Source organism: Salvelinus alpinus, chromosome 17 (assembly GCF_045679555.1).
Source record: "Salvelinus alpinus chromosome 17, SLU_Salpinus.1, whole genome shotgun sequence".
Lineage (NCBI taxonomy): Eukaryota > Metazoa > Chordata > Actinopteri > Salmoniformes > Salmonidae > Salvelinus > Salvelinus alpinus.
Genome location: NC_092102.1, coordinates 15,898,506 through 15,920,672, shown reverse-complemented (window position 1 = coordinate 15,920,672; position 22,167 = coordinate 15,898,506). Strand labels below are relative to the sequence as shown.

The following is a 22,167-nucleotide window of genomic DNA, read 5'->3' as shown; positions in this document are numbered from 1 at the left end:
GCCCTTATTGTGAACATAGAGATATCTATTAACACAAACACTTAATGCACCTATTGGACCTGAAATTGTATTATAATTTAAAAGAAAATAGTATGACTTTTGAATCCACAAAAATAACCTTTGCAGTTGTTAGTGTTGCCTAGAGCACAAACGATTTGAAATAAGGAAGTCAGTTCAAAGCCATCAGAGGAAACTGAAACATGTTGCAATGAGAGCTCTGGTGTTTTGTGGTCTAGACTTTTGAGTGTACCTTTCTTTTGGAGTATATTTTTGCATTTTAACGGTTCATTTGTGGAACGAAAAAGAGAGGAGTTCAAATGGGCTGAAGCAACTGTATTCTTTACCCAGTTTATTTCAATCTACATACTTCAAGATGAATAGCAGCAACAAATTGGCTCAGTCAAGTGCCATAAGAGCAGAGGTGAAACGGCATGAATCCATCCAGAACACAATCAACAAACTGTTCAAGCAGTTTGAGAGGGTTGGTGATCAGCAGCTCCGTTCTGGCCTGAAGGTTTACCTCCATAGTATTCAGGGTAAGCTCTCTTATCATCACAGCAGGTGCAAGCTTTGTTTGACACGAAATTAGAATGTGCAGTTTTGAATCAATTCCAATTAAAGTACAGCATTCAAACATGTGACTTAGATCACATTATAGGTTTGTATAATATTGTTGGTAACGGAAAATATCTTTCTTTCCACTGATTAGCCCATTTGAAGTCTTTCTCAACTGTTATGCCTTGTGCATACCCCCTTCAAGTAAAGTGTTATGTACCATTGTTTGTGATGGAGGTGGAGGTTTAATTTAAGGTCAAGACTGACCAGTTACCCAGAAATGTGTGTGCATTTCAAAACAACTGACTGCAGATCACGATAAGATCAACCTCTTGACTTCCTCGTGGGGGTGCGTTCTTCCACACTCCTCTCTCTCACTTCAACATTTCCATTTTACTTTCTTCTGAGAGTGAAGCCATGTTTGTGTAGCTACTATTTAGTCTGAACACAGGGTTAAACAACAAGTTTCTGTGGCCATTGCCATGGCAGTAGGCAACCCAAAACGCTGTCTGCCACCCTTCTTCTGTACCCTCAAAGCCACTTCCTCTCAGACCAAGACAGTTTCCTAGCACCTTAGTTTGCATGCAAATTCTGTCGCTTTCCGTCACTTCCTCCATCCTCCTTCCCACTCTTGCTTAGTTTCTTTCTTGATTTCACAGAGCATCTTTGTTTTATTGTCGTTCACTTGCTATTTTGTTTTACTAATGAATGAGATGGCTGCCCTAAACCATAACCAAAATTGAGTAGAGATGTTAAAAATAAATGTTAAACCTTTTCTCCCTGGATCATCAATGTATTATTCAGTGAAAGATAGTAATTTAGTCACTCCCCTATTTGGCTGTGAGAGAAAGGTCACCAGAGTCCCTAATTAGTTGAGAGTCACTTGTGCTTTAAACATTTATTTAGCATAATTTATACATTTTGGCCAGCACATGTTCCATGGCAGCCACGATCAAAGACTCTGACTTTGGACAGTCCACTCTGTGGTACCCATCACATGGGCTCAGTCCCAAATGGCACTCTATTCCCTACATAGAGCACTACTTTTGGCCAGAGCCCATAGTGTCCATTGCACTGGTGTCAGAGGCGGCATTTCTGTCAGGAATTGAATGGAAGTGAGTTGGATGAAGCGGATGATGGCCGCCGTGCCAAAAATAGGCTGACCAAAAAAACAGAGTGGGGAGAAGGAGTGATGCTCCAGGGTGCCGAATGAAGCCATTTGAATTAGGATCTGTCACATACAGCAGCTCCGTTCTCTGCAGCATGCCAACACAGTGGGAGAGTGGATGATTTCTGTAGAGAAAACAGATTAAAGACCCAGTGCTGTAAAAAAAAAAAATCCAGTGTTTTATATATATTTCCACACTATGAGGATGGAATAATACTGTGAAATTGTGAGAATTATGATAATGCCCTCTTAGTGTAAGAGCCGTTTAAAAAGCCTGCCTAAAATGTCAGCCTGTTTTGGTGGGATGGATTTTTGACATCACTAGACAGTAAAGTGGTTAATAGCCCAATAAGAAAGAGAGTTCCAAACCTCTGCCAATAACAGCTAGTTTTCCCCTCCCCACTGGGATCACTCCCTGACAGTCCTTGCAAAATTATTGCTTGAAAAATGTATCTTGCTAGGAAGCAATTTTTGTAAAAATAATGTACTTAATTGTTACCCAGAAATGATTTGATGTTGAGAGAAAAACGGCTGCAATGGGCCTTTTAAAGAGGACCAGGGATTGCTCACAGCAAAGATGGAATACCCAGCTAGCACATAACGTTCTGAGAACCATAGGTTTCTTAAAGCTTGGTGAGAACATGTTTTACATTTTTTTATTTAACCTTTATTTTAACTAAGTCAGTTAAGAACAAATTCTTATTTACAATGACGGCCTAGGAACAGTGGGTTAACTGCCCTGTTCAGGGGCAGAATGACCGATTTTTACCTTGTCAGCTCAGGGATTTGATCCAGCAACCTTTTGGTTAGTGGCCCAACACTCTACCTGCCGCCCTATGGTTATTTTGCATACAACCTTCCCGCAACTTTCTGGGAGTAGTTAAGGAGAGCATTCTAAGAATGTTATTTAAAAACAGGTATATTCCATTCTCAGCATTGTTTCCTTTGAAATGGGGTCTGTTTGAATAGACAAAAATAAACAGATTTGTATGCATAAAACAACATGGCATGCTAGCTCCATCCTGGTGGTGCAGTGGACTAATTCCATTGATAGAGAACAGAATATTATAGGTTTGAATCTCACTGATGCCATGTCACAATTAGAAAATGCATGCCTTTGCATGATTTAATGCCCAAGTAAATGAATTACCATGTGTCCTATCTGTGCTTGGAGTTTAAAAAAGTTTACCCCAAATAAGCTAGCAGTGTTATTAAAAATCTTATTGAAACATTCATTGAAAGTTTAAGGAAGTTATTCAAAAACCTCAAACTGACCTATATTTTCCATTCTCAGAGCGTTAATAAAACCTCCCTGGAAAACGTTAAAGGGACCAGAGTAAAAGTTCTCAGAACCTCCCTGCAACCTAAAAATAAACGTTCCCAGAAAAGGCCAAATTTTCACTTCTGTTCTCATAACGTTTAAAAAACGTTCAGTTTTCACCTGTCAGGAAATGTATGGTTTCGTTACCACATCCAATGTGAAACCAAAAACATACGTTACCACAACTTCCAAGGAACCAAATGTGCTAGCTGGGTAATATATAAAAATATCATCCAGCCTCAACACTGCCCTCTGTCAGTGTCCATCTGACTCTCTCGCTCTCTGTGTGTGTGTGTGTGTGTGTGTGTGTGTGTGTGTGTGTGTGTGTGTGTGTGTGTGTGTGTGTGTGTGTGTGTGTGTGTGTGTGTGTGTGTGTGTGTGTGTGTGTGTGTGTGTGTGTGTGTGTGTGTGTGTGTGTGTGTCAGAGAGAGAGAGAGAGCCCACCTGTCTGATAATCCTTGCCTTGAGCAACCGGATTCTTCATCTCAAATCTGTGGGTGTCTATATCAGATTCATCAAGAGACAGCACAGAAAGGTATGCAAACCTCTTACACGTGAGCACAGAAATTGAAAAAAAAAAATTAGATTTTATATGTTCTGCAGGATTTCACACATAAATTGACCTGCTCTCCAAAAATAACATTTTGCATTAGCCCTAAGGTGGATGTACCAGTCACATTCATTCAGTGCACTTCCTCTGTGTTTGAGACTGCATCATGTTGTTCCTAGGCTGTGTTTTCCTCCTTAAGCTAAATGCTGTCAGGGTCTTTTGTATTCAGTGTGAGTGTGGTCAAGGCCCCCTCAGTGACTGTAAGCGGGTTAGAGGGAGGGGAAGTAGGTGTGAGCAGGTGGGTAGTCAGATGTTATGTATTTGGATGTCAGCAGGGAGAGACTGAGATATGAGTCTAGTGTATGTGAAGATTCTATACGTAAACAACCCTCACAAAACTGTACGTGGTTTTACAAAGAGAACCCATAAAATGTATGTTTTTTTAAATCTGAAATTTGTAACATTTGGATAGAGATGTATTATGGCATTAATGAGTCTGATATAGAACATTTTCAGTTTTTCTTGTTTTATTTATTTGAATGTAATGTGTAATGATCTTATTGATATCCAATATGTTCTCACCCTCACATCTGCTAATGAACATATATCCTGTATATGGTAGAGAAGGCTACAGATCAATGCATTCACACACACACACACACACACACACACACACACACACACACACACACACACACACACACACACACACACACACACACACACACACACACACACACACACACACACACACACACACACACACACACACACACACACACAATTAAGATACAGAGATAGAGATCCTCTGCTGATAGAGTAGGAAAGGAGCTAGGATAATACCACTGGAGCCAGGAAGATCCTAAAACCTTAGTAACAGGCCAGCTCAGCATCTTGAGTAAAGGGGGGGGGGGGGGGGTACTGATGATAACTAACACTGAGTGGCTGTGACGGATCTTGATGAAGCTGCTGCAGCTCAGCAATGAGAACAGACAAGGGAAAGGAGAAGGAGAAAAATAAAGCAGTCGCTATTTTCCATCCTCTCCACAATCCCTTGTTCTACTCCACTGTCACTCTTGATTACCCTCTCCACACCTCTTTCATTATTCCTTCTCTGTCTCTCTGCCCCTGATCTCCCCTCCTCTGGTATCTCCTGCCTTCTTTCACCAGGTCCAGCTTCTCTGAGCTTTTACCACCAGTCTTTTCATCTACGCCTCATCACCTCCACATTCATAACAGGGAGAGAGAAAGACAGAGAGAGACTGAGAGAGAGAGAGGGGAGGGGGAGTGACAAGCAATAAAGAGCAGGGACAGCGCACACAGTCTGCCTGCTGAGAGGGAAAGCGACAGAGAGGGGGAGATAGGATAGAAACAGGGTTTTCCTTCTCTGTTTGGTTTGGCGCTCACACAAGAAGGGGGATCAAGATGAGGGATTGAAAAGATTCCTCTCTGTATCCATACTATCCGGGTACCAGCTTTGCGACTGTTTATTTCCTACTCATGTCGAACATGATTTGTCTGTATAGCAGAGAGATTCAGAGCCAGAGACGTTCAGTGTTCAGCACGGAGGCTTAGCTCAGCCTCACAGGCTGGTGGTACTACTGACATGCACAGTGCCTGACACGCTTGAAAGACACAGGGACCGAGGGTGAGAGGCGTGATGGTGGCCGGGCACTGTGACTCGGTCATGCATCTTCAGATCTCTGCCTCCGATTGGATCCTATTGTCTTTTTCTTCCTGATCGACATCACGTCGGATCACTGTCCTGTCTGTCTTTCTCGCTCTGACCACAACCCTTCTCTGATTGAGTAGAGGCTCCTGTCAGAACACATGGCTGAAGAGGATAAACCATGGTCTGTACGTCTGTGAGGATATTTTCTTATATTTTTTTCAACATGGGAATATTCAAACGCTTCAAATTTTCTTGACACTTGATCGACAGTTGCAGTGAGATAGACTATATTGTGACTTGGAGCGGATTTCGTTTTTTCTGATTTGCGTTTTACATCAAATATGGGACATGGAGATGAACACCATTCGAGATGGGGGAGCGGCAACACAACACAAATAAGGTCAAGTGAATAATTGAATCCACCTATATTTATACTGCTGCTGTTTTTACCATAGCATGTTTTTGGTTAACACAACTGCACGAATTTCAGATAATTTGTGGGCAAAAAATGTTGCATTTTTCTACATTCCATGAAAATGGATGGAAGATTAAGTGAAACACTGACATTGGATGACTGGAATCCTAAATCTAAAAGCAGAGAAGAGGGAAAGGAAGTGAATAAATACATCTGAAAGTGGGTAGCAGTTCTGTTCTAATCCCCCTGAGGAGATACTTCATCTTTCTCTCTCTCTCTCTCTCTCTCTCTCTCTCTCTCTCTGTGAGTTTGCTCCCACCTGCTGTCATTTTCCTTTGAGGATCAGAATTTCAAAGCTTGTCAGTCATCGACCCATGTCAGTGTCAGCTCTTTCTGAATTTCTCTGTCTATGGTGTGTCTACCAAAGCCTGATCACATGAGCCGAGCCGACACGCTGCACCAGCGCACCACCTACCTCATCTCCCTCACCCTGGTCAAGGTAGAGGCTGTGGAAGAACATGGAGGGGAGCAGGCCAGGTCAATCACCCAGGGGAGGGAGGCTGGGGATGGGGTTGGGGTGGAGACGAGACTTCCCTTCTCCCCAGAGGACAACCAGGCAGATGTTGCTGTCCTGGAGGGTGGAAAAGGTAGTGAACTCAAGAAGGAGGAGAGGAAATCACCCAGTTTCCCCTCAAGAGACAATGAACCTTTTGTGGGCGATGTTCCTCCTAAAAAAAGTGACGAGTTGCCAGACGGAGACAACATTATTATCTCCTCCACTGTTGACAATGTCAAGACTGAAACGTTAACGGGTGGAGAGGATGCAGCAGGGGAGAAAGAGGACAACCAGACGACAACAGTCACCTCAAAAGTGCTAACGTGCAGCACAGCTACACAGCAGACCTCAACATCTGTGGAGGTAGCAGTCGACCCCAACCGCACCCCGACCGGGAGCAGTATCCCTGTACGCACGGGAGATCAGCATCCAGGGTCCGTGCCGAAAGCCCACAGCCCATTGGCCAGCCCTGTGACCAGCCGCCGGGAGGCCAAGCGAAGCCCCTCGGCATCCCAGAGCCTGGGTAGCAGAGACGGCAGAATCCCAACCCGGTCCCCTGGTCTTTGTCGGGCCTCCTGGGCTGAGAGTGGTGAGGGTCGGGCCAGATCTCAGGGTCAGGGATGTAGGGATGAAGCTGGAGATGGAGCAGGGAATCAAGAACAAGTGACTGATGAAGCTGGGGACAAAGCTGGTACACAGGAGGGAAGAGGAGGAGCGGTTGCAAAACGAGACAATCCCAGGATGGAGAGACTGAAGAACAGTTCCGCTTCTCTACCTGCTCCGGTCACCCTAGTCCCCAAGCCCCCACGCAGGGGCTACAGCTGTACCTTGGATGACACTGACCCTAACAGCCAGGCAGAGGACCTCTGTGTGGGCAGAGAGAACAGCCAGATACAGCCTGGTCCCCACAACCAGCAGGGACAAAAGGGCTCTGCTCGAGATCGTAAGATGCTCAAGTTCATCAGTGGGATCTTCACCAAAAGCAGCAGCCCTGTCTCTGTCTCAGCCACAACTTCCTCTAATACAGCAACACCTCCCCCTGTCTGCAATATACAGAGAGAGTCCAGTGAGGAGGACGGTAGGACATCGCAAGCACACACGCAAGCACACACACACAAACAATGCACTCTCTTATGTTGAAAGTATCAAACAATAAGGGTCACACAATGACACCACCCCCGTGTCTCAGACCAATAGCCTTCTCTCCTTACCTCCTCCCACACTCACAGCATTCACTAAAATGAAGCAGAGTCCCTTCCGACTCTCTCACACACACACAAACACACACACACTGCTCTAAGGGTTGAAATACTTTACATAAAGATCAAGAGGAAATGTCTGTCTGCTGCTTTTCGGCCATCATGTAACTAGACAGTCAAGGAGGAATCAAATGAGTATCCATTTTATTCTAGTCCCGTATTTGATCCGTATGCCGAGGAATTCATTTGTAATGGAGGGAAGGGAATGAGCTATTCTGAGAGCCTCGCATACATTTGATATTGAGCTCATAATAAAAGGGATGTCACGTGTCTGCGATGTTTAACTTAGAGCCATGTGTGACTGTAAAACCATGATAGAAAGTCTTTTGATCTCTGAGCTGACAATAGTGGACAGTTTTAATCTAATTCCCTTCTGAATGGAACGGGGGATGATTTCACGCAGCCTGAAGGGGTAATCTCTCCACGGCGTAGCTACACTGTGTGTTCGTCCCAAAATGGGACCCTATTCCATATTTAGTGCACTACCTTTGACTGGGGCCCATTGGGCTCTGGTTAAAAGTAGTGCACTAAATAGGAAATCGGGTGCCATTTGGGACACCGCCACTGTTTAACTCTCATAATGATCCTAATGATTAATGCCATCCTAATGATTAATACAGTATATATTATGGATATACAGCTCTGGTTAAAGCCCAGGCTGTGGCAGCAGGCTGACAGCATGGCACCATGACTATCTGTTATTTTGATGTATTGCTTTGGCTGCTGTTTTTTTCCGTCTCCAAAACTGGAGCGGTTCAAGGGAAATTTGACAATATGAATACCCTCTGGGAAAGTGCAATTACAGCCAATATCCTTAATTTATATCTTTGACGTTCCGCCCACTCAATGCCTGACTATTCCTCCACAAATATCTCTGGCTCTCTTTCTCTCTCTCTCTCTCTCTCTCTCTCTCTCTCTCTCTCTCTCTCTCTCTCTCTCTCTCTCTCTCTCTCTCTCTCCCCTGTACTTCATGTTTTCAACCATCTGACATTCTAAGGTCTATGAATAATAAATATGCCCTATTTGATCAGCTATTTGATATGCCCTATTTGTGTGAGAAGTTGATAAAACATCAGAACGCCTTGTAGTTTCATCTGCCTCTGACCAAAAAAAAACATCACTTAAATCATCACCCATTTATGGTCAAGGTCAATAACATGCAAGCATTATTATTGTCTGTGGACTGTATTGACAAGCGGTTTCACTGATATGTGCCTGCAGCCTGTGTTAAATATTAGTTTGAACTGATTTTATGTATGCTGATTTTAAGTATGTGCCTAAAGTGTCTGTATATTATTCATTCTGTTACACATGCATGTGTTTTGTGTCTGGTCACGTATGTGTTCTCTGGGCAAGAGCAGAATCAGGCTAGTAGGGTCTGGAGGAAAGGTTACCATAGCAACATGGGTAGGGAAATGTATGTTATGGGTGTGTTGTACAACAGAGAAAGAGAGACATGAAACGGAGGGGAAGAGTGAGACTTTTGATGTTCCTAAAAAGAATGGAAGGGTAGTGCACCGGAAGGGTTCTTTGAATCTAAGTGACACGTGACTGTTGTTTTCATACAGTTCTAAGAGGGAGTCTGGATATTCAGCTTTATACGGAGTGTGTTGCAGGCAGCTGTATAAGGATCATGCTGTCTAATTGCTTTGGCAACATCTCTCATGTGGCCTGGCACATAAAGAGCCCTTTGACTGGGGATGAATTCAGATGGAGTCAAGTTCATCTCTTATCTGAGTGTTCATTTGAGAGACTAGAGAGCTGCCCGCAATGGTAGCTTGTGTAAAAGCCCATTTTCTCCTCCCTATCTTTTACTTGCCCCATCTTCTCTGCACTCATTGTGCATCTGTAAGGGGACGCATCTGTGAGGGGCTCGTCCGATGGTCTGAAGCCATGATTCAGATCAGAACCAGGCGGCTGTGAGGTAGAACGGTCTGTCCCTGGAACCCACAACAGCAACACAGAGGCACTCAGCACCCTGCGCTCTCTCTCTCTCATCACAGAGCCACGGCTGTGGACAGTGGACAGAGACAACTGGGGGTCTGGGGGTGTGTGCATCACATCGCATTGGGGGCATGTCACCTCTCTGGCCCAGCAGGGACAGTGGCAGCGTGGCACAGCTCTGTGTCAGCTGACCGTGACTTTGTGTGTGGTGTTACCTCCCTGACCGTGACAAGAGTGCGTGTGGGTGTCGTGTTCCACTGGGAGAGGACGAAGAACGCAGCAGTGTCACCGAACCTTCTCTTTGTCTTTGCAAAGGGAGTTCCCTGCTTCAGACACCTTTAGACACTTTGATCCTTAGCGAAACCAGATGCCGTGACTGGCAGCTTCAGCATGTAAAGGGCATTCTAGGAGAACAACACATACTACTGCAAGCCTCTGAGGGGCAGAGTGGATAAACTTTCAATTGAGAAACAAGTTAAATCCAGTAGTTGATATTATAGTCAAGGGTTGCTTTCATCAGAATCAGAATAACCTTAATTCGCCAAATACACTGAACAAAAATATAAACGCAACATGCAACAATTAAAAATATTTTACTGAGTTACAATTCATATAATGAAATCAGTCAATTTAAATAAATACATGAGTGGAAAAAAGTATCTATGGATTTCACATGACTGGGAATACAGATATGCATCTGTTGGTCAGATATACCTTAAAAAAAGCCCACAGTTTCATCAGCTGTCTGGGTGGCTGGTCTCAGATGATCCCGCAGGTGAAGAAGCCGGATGTGGAGGTTCTGGGCTGGCGCAGTTACACCTGGTTTGCGGTTGTGAGGTCGGTTGGATGTACTGCCAAAATCTCTAAAATGACTTTGGAGGCGGCTTATGGTAGAGAAATGAACATTCAATTCTTTGGCAACAACTCTAGTGGACATTCATGCAGTCAGCATGCCAATTGCTCACTGCCTCTGTAACAGTATAACTTTACGGCGTCCCCTCGCCCCGACCCGGGCGCGAACCAGGGACCCTCTGCACACATCAACAACAGTCACCCACGAAGCGTCGTTACCCATCGCTCCACAAAAGCCGCGGCCCTTGCAGAGCAAGGGGAATCACTACTTCTAGGTTTCAGAGCAAGTGACGTAACTGATTGAAACGCTATTAGCGCGTACCCGCTAACTAGCTAGCCATTTCACATCCGTTACACCTCAAAGTTTGAGACATCTGTGGCATTGTGTTGTGTTACAAAACTGCACATTTTAGAGTGGCCTGTTATGGTCCCCAGCACAAGGTGCACCTGTGTAATGATCATGCTGTTTCATCAGCTTCTTGATATGCCACATCTGTCAGGTGAATGTATTATCTTGGTAAAGGAAAAATGCTCACTAACAGGGATGTAGACAAATTAGTGCACAACATTTGAGAGACATATGGTTATTTTTTTGTGCGTATGGAACATTTTCTAGGATCTTTTATTTCAGCTCATGAAACATGGGACCAACACTTTACATGTTGTGTTTATATTTTTGTTCATTATACATTTGCATGTACAGGAATTTGACTTGGTGAAATGGGGCTGCCACAACAAACGGAATATACAGAGAGGCAATAAACAGGATATGCAGACAACATACATTATGCAGAAGCAGTTTACACAAATCCACATGCAGTATGTGGTTTCATGAAGGGTGTCTGGCTACCACACAGTTATAATTCACATAGCAGTAATTTATCGCTGTTCCTATCCAAGGCCGTTATGATTTGTGAATTTTGTTTATTAGCATCCCCATTAGCTAACGCCGTAACATTAGTTAATCTTCCTGGGGTCCAACACCAATTAATAAGACATTACAAACCACTACAAATTAAGACTTTACAAACATTTAACAAGTAGACAATACAGACAACTAAAATACCTGACAGGAAACACATTTAACAATTAGTTGATGCTTTCTATTTCCTGTCCAGTCATATGGTCTATCGCATTAGATGCGTGGATTAACTTTTTGCCTGAGAAATATGGATTGGTAAAGAGTTCCATTCAGCTATGTCTCTATATAAAACTGTAGATTTAATGCGATTTGTTCTTTGCTTGGGTTGTCTTCGATGCCCTGAATTTACCTGTCTAGTTTGGTGGTTATGCATGTTGCTAGTATGTACTAACTGGCCTGAAAAGTACTGTGGTTTTTTGAAAAATATAACATTCTTAACGAAAATCAGAAGACTGGATAGTAATTTGTTTTCAACGTGAAGCCATGAGAGATTTTGATGCATTTGGATAGTATTCAAACGGATAGAGCAATGATGAGATAATTTGGCAGCCCTGTTTTGAGCCATTTGGAGCTTTTTTATATCTTTCTTTGCTGCAGATGACCATATAACTGGACAGTATTCTAAGTGTGATAGGACCAGGGATTGAATCACCTGATTCAGAGTGCTAGATGTTACATACTCTGAACATTGTCTTGTAACAGCAATTCCCTTACCCATCTTAATAACAATACTATCTATGTGTTCTGACCATGATAAAGCTGCGTCCAACCTAGTAGTTTTTTTTTTCATTTGCTCTACATGCGTTCTATCCATCGACAAATTCAACTGGTTATCATCAGCAAGCATATATCTTGAACCAAATACAATACATTTAGTTTTCGAAATGTTCAACACCAATATGTTCATATCAACCCACTCAGACACCACTCTTAGTTCCCTACTGAGTACATCTGTTAGCGCATTACATTCTGATGCTGCACTATACATTGTAGTCATCGGCAAACATTACCATTCTTGCTTTGTTCATTACTGAAGGTAAATCAGTAGTAAAGATAGAGTAGAGAAGTGGGCCTAGGCAGCTTCCTTGAGGAACACCACAATGTATATCTTTACTGTTTGAAAAGCTACCATTAAGAACACTTTTTGCCTTCTCCTGGATAGATAGCTTTACATCCAGGATAGAGCTGCTGACTTGAAACCATAACATTTGAGTTTACCTAGGAACAGTTCATGATCAATTACATCAAAATCAGCACTGAAATTTAGCAACACTGCACCAACTAACTTCCTGTCATCCATCCTCTTTAACCAATCACCTGTCATTTGTGCTAAGGCCGTACTCGTAGAATGCCCTTCTTTGTTTGCATGCTGGAAACCCGTTATCAGACCATTACATGAGAAATAATCCTTGATTTGTACAGATACAATTGTTTCCAATAACTTACTTAACACAGGCAGCAAGCTTATAGGACGACTATTAGTACCAGTGAATCCAGATTTTTGTATCCTTAGGTAGTGTAATAGTGGCTCCTGAGTGGCGCAGCAGTCTAAGGCACTGCATCTCAGTGCTAGAGGCGTCACTACCGACCCTGGTTTGATTCCAGGCTGTATCACAACCGACCGTGATTGGGAGTCCCATAGGGCGGCGCACAATTGGCCAAGCGTCGTCCTGGTTAGGGTATGGCCGGCGTAGGCCGTCATTGTAAATAAGAATTTGTTCTTAACTGACTTGCTCAGTTAAATAAAGATTTTTTATTTATTTTTTAACTCCACTTGGTAAAATTCGAACATGCATTGCCTCTCCTTCATGATACAATATTTTATACGGGTATATGACATGGAGCCATCAGCTGGAATCATAGCATTCCTCAGCCTGTCCACTTTGCCTGTAAAATATTCATTAAAGTAGATTGCGATATCGTGTGGTTTTGTAATAAATATACCCTCTGATTCAACAAAAGAGGCGGACATGTTTGAATTCCTACCCATAATAGCTTTCAACATTCTCCACAGTTTTTTCCCATCACCCTTTACTTCATCAATGTTGTGCTTATAGAAACCCTTCTTTCATTTGTTTAGCTTGGTCACAAGATTTCTTAATTCACAATAACTTTGCTTATCAAACGGAGTGCCAGATTTATCTGATGCTTTTTTGGCATCCTAACGTTGAATCACTAAATTTATCAGCTCATCATCAATCCATGGGGCACCGTTTGACCTCACAGTGCATTTTCTTAAATGGGCGTGCTTATCAGCTATATTCATAAATCATTTCATAAGCAAACTTAGTGACATTTCAGGATCATCCTTACTATGATACTCCCCTAGCATTATATACATTATTATCTCTCTCTTGCTCTCTATCTCTCCCTTTGTCCCCAAGCAGCTAGTTGTGCAAATAGTCAAGAGTGGACCCTGAGTCGATCCATCCCAGAGCTCCGTGTGGTAAGACAAATCCATCCTCGTGAAAGGTCATTTGAAAGGGAAGTTAGATAGAGCTTCCTCTACCCACTTCCTTCAGGTTAACTACCACATTAGTGAAGACAGGTTATGTGTGTGTTTCCTAACATTTTTTTTATCTGTGCAGGGGCTGCTGGGAAGTCTTCAGAGTGGCAGGTCAGCATTGGTAAATAGATACATAACAGGCAGCTATCTTCCTCTAGAGAAGATTGAAGGTAAGCATGAAAAACTCCTATTTTGTCCTCTTCGTCCTATACTGAACAACTCTGCAGTCCTACCATTTTATCTTTCATGAATCTCTTGACACACAGTAACTAACCTCTGCTCTACTGTTCCATTGTCAGGGGGGAGGTATAAGAAGGAGGTGTTGGTAGATGGACAGAACCATCTACTACTCATCAGGGAGGAGGCTGCGCTTCCTGATGCACAGGTTTGTTTTTGTGTGTATCTGTACCCTCTGAACCATACAGCCTTGTTGTTATCCATGTGCAAGAATGTGTCGCTATAGCACCAGAGACACAGAAAGATTGATTAATAGAATTCACTGAATTACATTGGATTAGTTGGTAAAAATCCATTCTATTTTTGTGGGATATTTAACCAATACTTAACCAATACTGCTATCGCTGACTCGTTCTGCATTCTTCTCCCTCTCTCTCCCTATCCTATCAAATCTCTGTCTCCAGTTCAGCAGCTGGGTGGATGCAGTGGTCCTTGTATTCAGTCTGGAGAATGAGGCCAGCTTCCAGGAGGTGTACAAACTTTATAGCCAGCTCAACACACTCCGCAGCACTGCCGAAATCCCACTGGTTGTGGTTGGCACACAAGGTAAGGGACAGGAGGCAGGAACGGACGACTTTAGGGGGTGGATTAAGGCTATTCATTATAATGGGTATGTAACAGACAGAGATCCATTATAGACGTACTGCCGATCACACCGGAAACAGTGAGTGCTTGTTTGTTTATTTGGATTCCAATGATCTGTTACTCTAGCAACGTAAAGTGTTCATGACTTCATCTGTCTTTGTTTGTTGTTCTCTACCCTGTAGACAAAATCAGCAGTACCAACCCGCGTGTGATTGAGGACGTACGTGCCCGGCAGCTATGCGTTGATGTGAGGCACTGTGTGTTCTATGAGACTTGCGCCACCTATGGGCTCAACGTGGACCGGGTTTTTCAGGAGGGTAAGTCAACTGACATTGAGTACATTGGTGTCAGCAGTGGGATCCAAAGGGACAGGCACATTGTTAATGTGCCAACACAATACAGAATTTCAGTCCTACTTTAAACACAAACATTCAGTCTTCATAAAGCACGACATCATCGATGCTTCACAAATCATTCCACTTAACAATACAGTTCACATGCTGGACAAAAGAACGTCATTAGCAATTCGTGAATTCTTACCGATCTTGCTCTGTCCTCTCAGCTGCCCAGAAGATAGTCACACAGAAAAAGCAGTCTGCCCTACTGGCCTCCTGTAAGTCTCTTCCCAACTCCCCCAGTCACTCTGGGGGCTCCACACCTGGGTCAACATCCTTCCCTGGACAGGTAACATGCTACAAACTGTTCACATCTGTATTTTCCCCCAGGCTTATCTCGTCTGTGTTGTTGACAGAAAATCAATACTGTAGTGCAGTGGGACCCACAGGTGGATAACAGCTGTAGTATTGTAGCTCCTCCTATATGAGCTTTGACTTAACCTTGAGCTGCAGCTAAATACTGTACATGGTTTCTAGCTCACCTGGGGGATAAAAGGAGGCCATACATGGATTCAAAGAACGGTTCAAAACGTTTGAGAACCACTGTTGTAGGATTTATCCTAGTAGATTGCAAGTGTACTCCAGAAGGAAGAAGACTGTGTCAATTGTCTGCTTGCCTCGTTTTCTGTTTCATCTCATTTGTCCACTTCACCCCATCCCCCTGTCCCTCTATCTGTCCTCCCCTCTCCTCTCAGGCTAGTAATGGAGGACTGAGTAGTAACTACCCCTCCTCCCTACCCTCTACCCCTGTGATCAGCCATAGAGAGCTGCGGGGTGGGGCGGGGACGGGGGTTGGGGCGGGGGGAGAGGGGGGCGGCAGTGTCACCTCCTCGGGTTCCCTGAGAAACGTCCCTCAACGACGGACCTCCCTGTTCAAGGTCAGTTACTGTTCTCCGAATCTCTGCTGATCAAAATTAGAAGACTCTTTCGTCAGTGGAACAATGTCCCAAAGAGCCATACAATTCAAGCAAACACATTTCAAACGAGAGCTGAAAAATACATTTACAATTGTAGATATAGTAGTCGTTACACGGTTTGTTTTCTCTTCTTCATCCATCATGTAGTCTCTCATCTCACTACATGGTTCTGTCCTGTAAACTTGTGTCAGTCCGTCTTTATACCTTTTACACTCTCATCTCACTACATGGGTCTGTCCTGTAAACTTGTGCCAGTCCGTCTTTATACCTGTCACACTCTCATCTCACTACATGGGTCTGTCCTGTAAACTTGTGTCAGTCCGTCTTTATACCTGTCACACTCTCATCTCACTACATGGGTCTGTCCTGTAAACTTGTGTCAGTCCGTCTTTATACCTTTCACACTGTCGTCTCTTACTCCATTGCCTTGGTACAACTTCTCTCAGAACCGTCGAGGCAGTGGCAGTGAAAAGAATGTTGACCCTAAAGGTGACTTGGGCAATGGCCGGGCTATCACTATCAAGCAGGTCAGTGTGACACACACACTGGATATCGTGTATTATGAATAAGCTAGTTCTATTGTATCTTCGGTAATAGAAGGGAACATTAAAGCCATTGTTTGTAACAGAGTATCCTATGGAAGCGGAGTGGGAGCTCGCTGAACAAAGAGTGGAAGAAGAAATATGTCACTCTGTCCAGCAACGGCACACTGGGCTATCACTCCAGCTTCAATGTAAGTCGCACCATAATCAACATCAGTAATATCTCATTTGAGTTATAACACGTCTGAGTTATAACACGTCTTAAAATCTACTTTTGTGAACTTTAATACACAGTAACATTGCAATATTAGTCTAGTGATATTCAGCACATCAACCTAGTCATGGGAATGTTTTTGGCGGTGTTAGCAGTTGATGTTACTCTTCAATGACACAGACCCCAAAGCAAATCAGGGGGAGAAAAATAGGTTTATTTTCAAAGAGGACAAATCATAGATGTTATGCTGAGAAGTAGATGTTAATTCTTCCCTGTCCTCAATGATTCTCCACAGAACAAAGGGGCAGGATGTAATTTATAAATCCCAACCCTAGCCTGCGGTTGACCAATTAGAATTCATTGCAGTAAAATAGGGCCAATGGCCAAATAACAAGTATCCTGTTTCAGGCTCAATGTATAAATGATTTGGATCAATGAAAACTTGACACCTGTAACTATGAGTCCAGGACTGAAATTCCTACACAGATTCTAAACAGATGTTGAACTGAAAAACAACTATTTCCATTGATTGTTAATTCCTTATTGACGTCTAGTCCTCTGTGTTGTGTATTATCTTAAAATATTCCTACAGCGGTTTCAGGACTACATGCAGAATGCCCACGCTAAAGAGATCGACCTATTGCGTGTCACAGTGAAGGTTCCAGGGAAACGCCCACCCAGGGCTGTCCCCCCTTGTGGACCCTCCCCCTCCCCCTCCCCTGGACTCAACGACGTAGTCAAAGTCACTGGGGCCACGGAGAGCGACAGTGCCCCACTGTTGCCACCCAGCCTTGTGCCTGTAGAAGAACAGGCTGGGGCATTGGCTCCTCCAGCAGAGAGTGGGGTAAAATGCTGTCCATCGTCACTGTCCAGCAAGTCACACAGTGCTGGTATGTCAGAAAACCGTTTTTGTGTTCCATTTGTATTCATAATAATGAGTTTCTAATACAGTATGCCAATGTGGACTTTGGAGCATGTTAGAACCAGAGCTGCAAGCACATAACAAACAGTGTTTAATTTGTCCTTGTACCTCAATGTCAGAAGCTATTGAAGGAGTAACCAGTCTCCCTTTTGGAAAAGACGGTCAATCCTCTCCAATGATTGACAGAAAGAAGAAAACAAGGAAGAAGAGTATGAACCAGAAAGGAGACACAGCCATTGGACAGGCTGAAGGTGAGCTCTGGGCCTCCTGCTGTACATCTCTGCCAGATTATTCTGCACTATTTATATCAATCTCTTTTGCTCTTATTTTCCTTCTCCTCTCCTGCTTCTCTGGGCTAATCTGTCGCCCTGCAGCCAAGCGCAAAATGTGGAAATTAAAAAGCTTTGGTAGCTTGAGAAATATTAACAAGACAGGTAACGAGGAACATGAGCAGCTGGATCACTGAATCGTCCTGTGTCTTGTTTGTCTGTCACTGTTTACCTGTATTGCACATTCGGATCGAAACTGTGATTTGTAAAGCTCATTATTTGTTTGCCTTATGACTACCAAGCTGTTCACCCTTTTGTCACCCCATTGCATGCCTTTTGCCTGCTCTGCGAACATATCATGGTGGCACAGTGAGTCTGTTTGTATGTTGTAATTGTCAAATATGTCAAATAAGTGTTTCACAGGGTTCAAACTTACTAAAATATATGTTGCATTTTTCCCCCCCTGCATTTTACCAACCTCTCTTTGTAGATGAGGAGAATGTTGACTTCATCATCGTGTCCAGCACGGGGCAGACATGGCACTTTGAGGCCCAGACTCTAGAGGAAAGAGATTCCTGGGTGGCGGCCATAGAGAGCCAGATCCTCGCCAGCCTGCAGTCCTGTGAGAGCCTTAGGAACAAGGCAAGGACCACAATGCACTGGCCTGGGCAGCACCTTGAGATGTGTTTTGGTCACCCTTAACATTACAATGCCCTTCTTTACATGTATGTGTCATTATTTGTGTGTGTAGGCCTACAGCGTAAAAATGTTGGATAGTATATAAATGTTCCTTCTGAATTTCTGTTCTGTAATTGGGGAGGGGAGATTCCGTTGTTTGTCTGTGTAGTGACAGGAATCGCTGCCCAAGGTGCTGATTTCTGTCTAGTGACGTAGGCAGCCACATGCACTTAATTCCCGGGAAATGGTTGTGTGTTCTTTTATAGGCACGGAGGAGCAGCCAGAGTGAGGCAGTAGCAATACAGGCCATCCGCAATGCCAAGGGCAACAGCCTCTGTGTGGACTGCGAAGCACCAAGTGGGTTTCTAGGCTCTCTCTGTCTTTATCTCCCTTGTTATGGGTCATGGCTAGAAGGGATCCAGCTTTTGTAAAATTCACGTCAGATTTGACTTTTTGTAGCAGGCTAGAACTTACGTTGCAGGTTAGGAGAATTAAAGTAGCAGGTTAGGATAATTAAGTGAAGCTTAGGAATAGGGTTAAGGTTAGAAAAATGCAAAAAAAAAACTTTTTGACATGAATTTGACAAAAGCTGGATCCCTTCTAGCAATGACCCTTGTTATGAACATCAATTAGATTACGTTAGATGCAGACTGCGCTTGTTTTATCTCACTTCCTGTGCTCTGGTTTGTCTGTCCTTCATCCAGACCCCACATGGGCCAGTCTCAACCTGGGTGCGTTGATCTGCATTGAGTGTTCAGGGATCCACCGTAACCTTGGGACACACCTATCGAGGGTCCGCTCTCTGGACTTGGATGACTGGCCTCGGGAGCTCACCCAGGTCCTGACCGCCATCGGCAACCACCTGGCCAATAGCATCTGGGAGAGCCACACCCAGGGCAGACACAAACCCACCCCGAACGCCACACGGTGAGGGCTCTGTTTGAATGTAATAAACAGGGAACATCCGTAAGCCTTATTAGATTTTTAGGTTTCGTGAGAGCTCAAAAGAAAAGCCCTTCTTTTTGTCCAATAAAGACCATTCTTAGACTAAAATAAGATTGAAATGATTGCATCCAATAATGTGTTGCAGTAAATCAAATGGAAGGTACTGTATATTGTCACAGAGATCTCTCTCCTGATCCATGGAGAGTTGCCATGGTAACTCATGGTCACTCATCTGTATGTTCGGGTCTCTCTCACAGGGAGGAGAGAGAATCATGGATCCGTGCAAAATACGAGCAACGGGTGTTTGTGGCACCCCTGCCTGCTCCAAGCTCCACAGGCCCAGGGGACACTGCTATGTCTGTGTGTCTGCTGTCAGCGGTGACAGAAAGGGACTTGCCCAGGCTCCTACTACTCCTGGCCCACAGCAACAAGGACCAGATCAACACTGCCCTGTCCACTGGAGGAGCATCCTCACAGACACAGCCTCACACTGCCCTGCACGCTGCCTGTCAGCTGGGGGATGTGGTCATGACACAGCTGCTAGTCTGGGTAAGCCCCTGGTCTGGACAAATGATTTCCTATCTTTCCCAAGCACTGGAAGCACTTTGTTAGCCTTTTGCCCAAGTCAAGTGACTTCAAATGAACATAAGGTATTCATTAATTCACCACATTCTCAATGATTATACTTTTTGGTCATTTTATACAGAATGTAAATGGTGAATTGTTCAATCTCTCTCTCCTTGCAGTATGGAAGTGATGTGAAGGCCAGGGATCCCCAGGGCCAGACAGCCCTGACCATGGCCAGAAAGACTGGGAGCAAAGAGTGTGCTGACATCCTGCTGCAACATGGCTGTCCTAACGAGGTCTCCCCCGTCTCCCCCACTGGACCCACGCTTGGTCTCTCCCGTAGATCTAGCACTGCCAGCCTCAGCAGCCTGGGTCGTACCAATTCCAGGAGAAGGGTTTCGTAGCTTTAAGAGGCCATGGTAGCAAACATACAAGGGCTGGTGAAAAAAAGCAAATAACTATGGATGTAGTGTTTAATGATGAGCGATTAGTGCTTTTTGAGGTCGTTTCGGGTTTAATTATAAAAAATAAAAAACACGGTTTGTGATTTCGATTATTATTATTTTTTTTACATTAAATGCACTATGCATTATGTGGGTCAAACTGTAACAACACAAAATAAAACAATTAATAAAAGTCCCATGATGGTAGTGACTTCCCATTACTGCTTACTACTTATTAACCATCATTTATTCACTTTACTTTACTTTAATAAAATAAAATGTGTTTTATTTGATGACAATTATTTCATTCCAAGTCATCATCTCATCTCTATAGAGCTGCTGCCAATGCTGTCTGACACATTTACTATTTTTTAGTTCTTCAAAGTAAATAAGGCATATAATCTTAGATCATGTAATTTCAGGTAGATACCTCATGAAGCAATAGCTGTTCTCACCTCACGATCGAGCATTCTTCTCTTTTCCCTAGCAGGCGTAAAAGAAACAGTCCAGGCAAGTAGATGCGCAATGGATTGTGGTTAATGTAGTTAAGTATTACGTTTTATGCGCCAAACTATGTAGAATATTGGCCTGTTGGAAACTACAAGTCCCTACTACATCGCACAATTCAGGCGGGATCTGATTTAGCTCCAGACAAATTGTATAATGTGTGCAGTGGGGTCTCAAAAAAACAAAAAACGAAATGAAATTCAAACAATTGAACCAATGTCGGTAAATTAGTTGTTTAAAAAAAATCAAAAACGACATTTCGTTTAAGCACTAGTAGTGTTGAAAGTGAGGAAGGCAACAATAATATAAATAAAGTACTCCTCATACAAAAGTAAAGCACAGAAAGACAACATATCAAACATCTAAGAAGCAATATTCATTCCATTTATTGAAGGCAAATGTATTGCTGAAATTGTGAATGTTGTCTGTTTACAATAATTGAAACAAATTAGAAAATAGGTGGGTTAACTCTGTAATAAACTATTTATATCTAATTAGATTATACATTTTGCCTTTGTTTTAAAATATTGAGAAATAATGCTGATGTATAATCCATACAATGTCTTTGTAATATATATTGTACGTATGTAAGCCTGTAGGAACACATAGGAATTGTTTGTAAGCATGCAGGGTAAAACTTACAATTCAAAAAATGGACTGCATTTGTTTCTATATGATTTTCAGAGTACTTTTATCTGACTTTTATTTTCTATTTGTTACAATGTATCTATTTGTCATCCCTGTTTGTCTCTGTTTCAATTTGAAACTTTTATGAGCTGTGTAAGTAAACTGAATAAAATGACTTTGTGTGGCCCTCTGGTTCCTGTCATCCGACCGCTGGGTGGAGTTACTGCCAAATCGTTGGCATTCAAGCAGCCTCTTAGGCATCAAAGACGGTCTATTATATTGACAACATTGTCAAGTGACCGCTCTAACAATGGAAATACATGTCCTCAAAGATGGAAGGCAGGCGGGATGAGGTGAGATCAGGTGGGACCATTTTAGCCAATGAGAGGGCAGATACGTGTGTGAACAACAGGCCATAGACATAGACAAAGGACTTTGTATGTGTGCGATTATAGCATCTGTGACAGCATGGGCACCGCCATTGAGGCAATCTCCATTTTAAAGTAGTCAACTGGATGGAGATTCCTATTAGTTGGGAGCAATCAGCCAATGAAGAAGAAGAAAAAGAACTACTTTAAAATGGAGTCACGCACGCTATA

At 43.3% G+C, this 22,167-nt stretch overlaps 1 protein-coding gene across 7 annotated transcripts; it reads left to right on the top strand.

Annotated features, from left to right (window-relative positions):
• Positions 1 to 227: 227 nt before the first annotated feature.
• Positions 228 to 21,754, top strand: agap2 (ArfGAP with GTPase domain, ankyrin repeat and PH domain 2). 7 transcript variants are annotated; one of them, XM_071347510.1, is made up of 18 exons: positions 228 to 536; positions 13,602 to 13,660; positions 13,803 to 13,890; positions 14,020 to 14,105; positions 14,362 to 14,503; positions 14,725 to 14,859; positions 15,105 to 15,226; positions 15,633 to 15,815; positions 16,301 to 16,381; positions 16,483 to 16,587; positions 17,203 to 17,500; positions 17,652 to 17,783; positions 17,907 to 17,966; positions 18,292 to 18,443; positions 18,746 to 18,836; positions 19,184 to 19,406; positions 19,682 to 19,973; positions 20,171 to 21,754. In XM_071347510.1, the coding sequence occupies exons 1-18, from the start codon at positions 374 to 376 to the stop codon at positions 20,393 to 20,395; spliced, it is 2,637 nt and encodes an 878-aa protein (XP_071203611.1). In that variant the 5' UTR covers positions 228 to 373; the 3' UTR covers positions 20,396 to 21,754. The 7 variants fall into 7 exon arrangements, with proteins under 7 accessions (XP_071203611.1, XP_071203612.1, XP_071203606.1 ...); XM_071347505.1 differs by lacking the exon at positions 228 to 536 and adding an exon at positions 4,917 to 7,315 and having other exon boundaries at positions 17,655 to 17,783; XM_071347504.1 differs by lacking the exon at positions 228 to 536 and adding an exon at positions 4,917 to 7,315.
• The last annotated feature ends 413 nt before the right edge of the window (positions 21,755 to 22,167 follow it).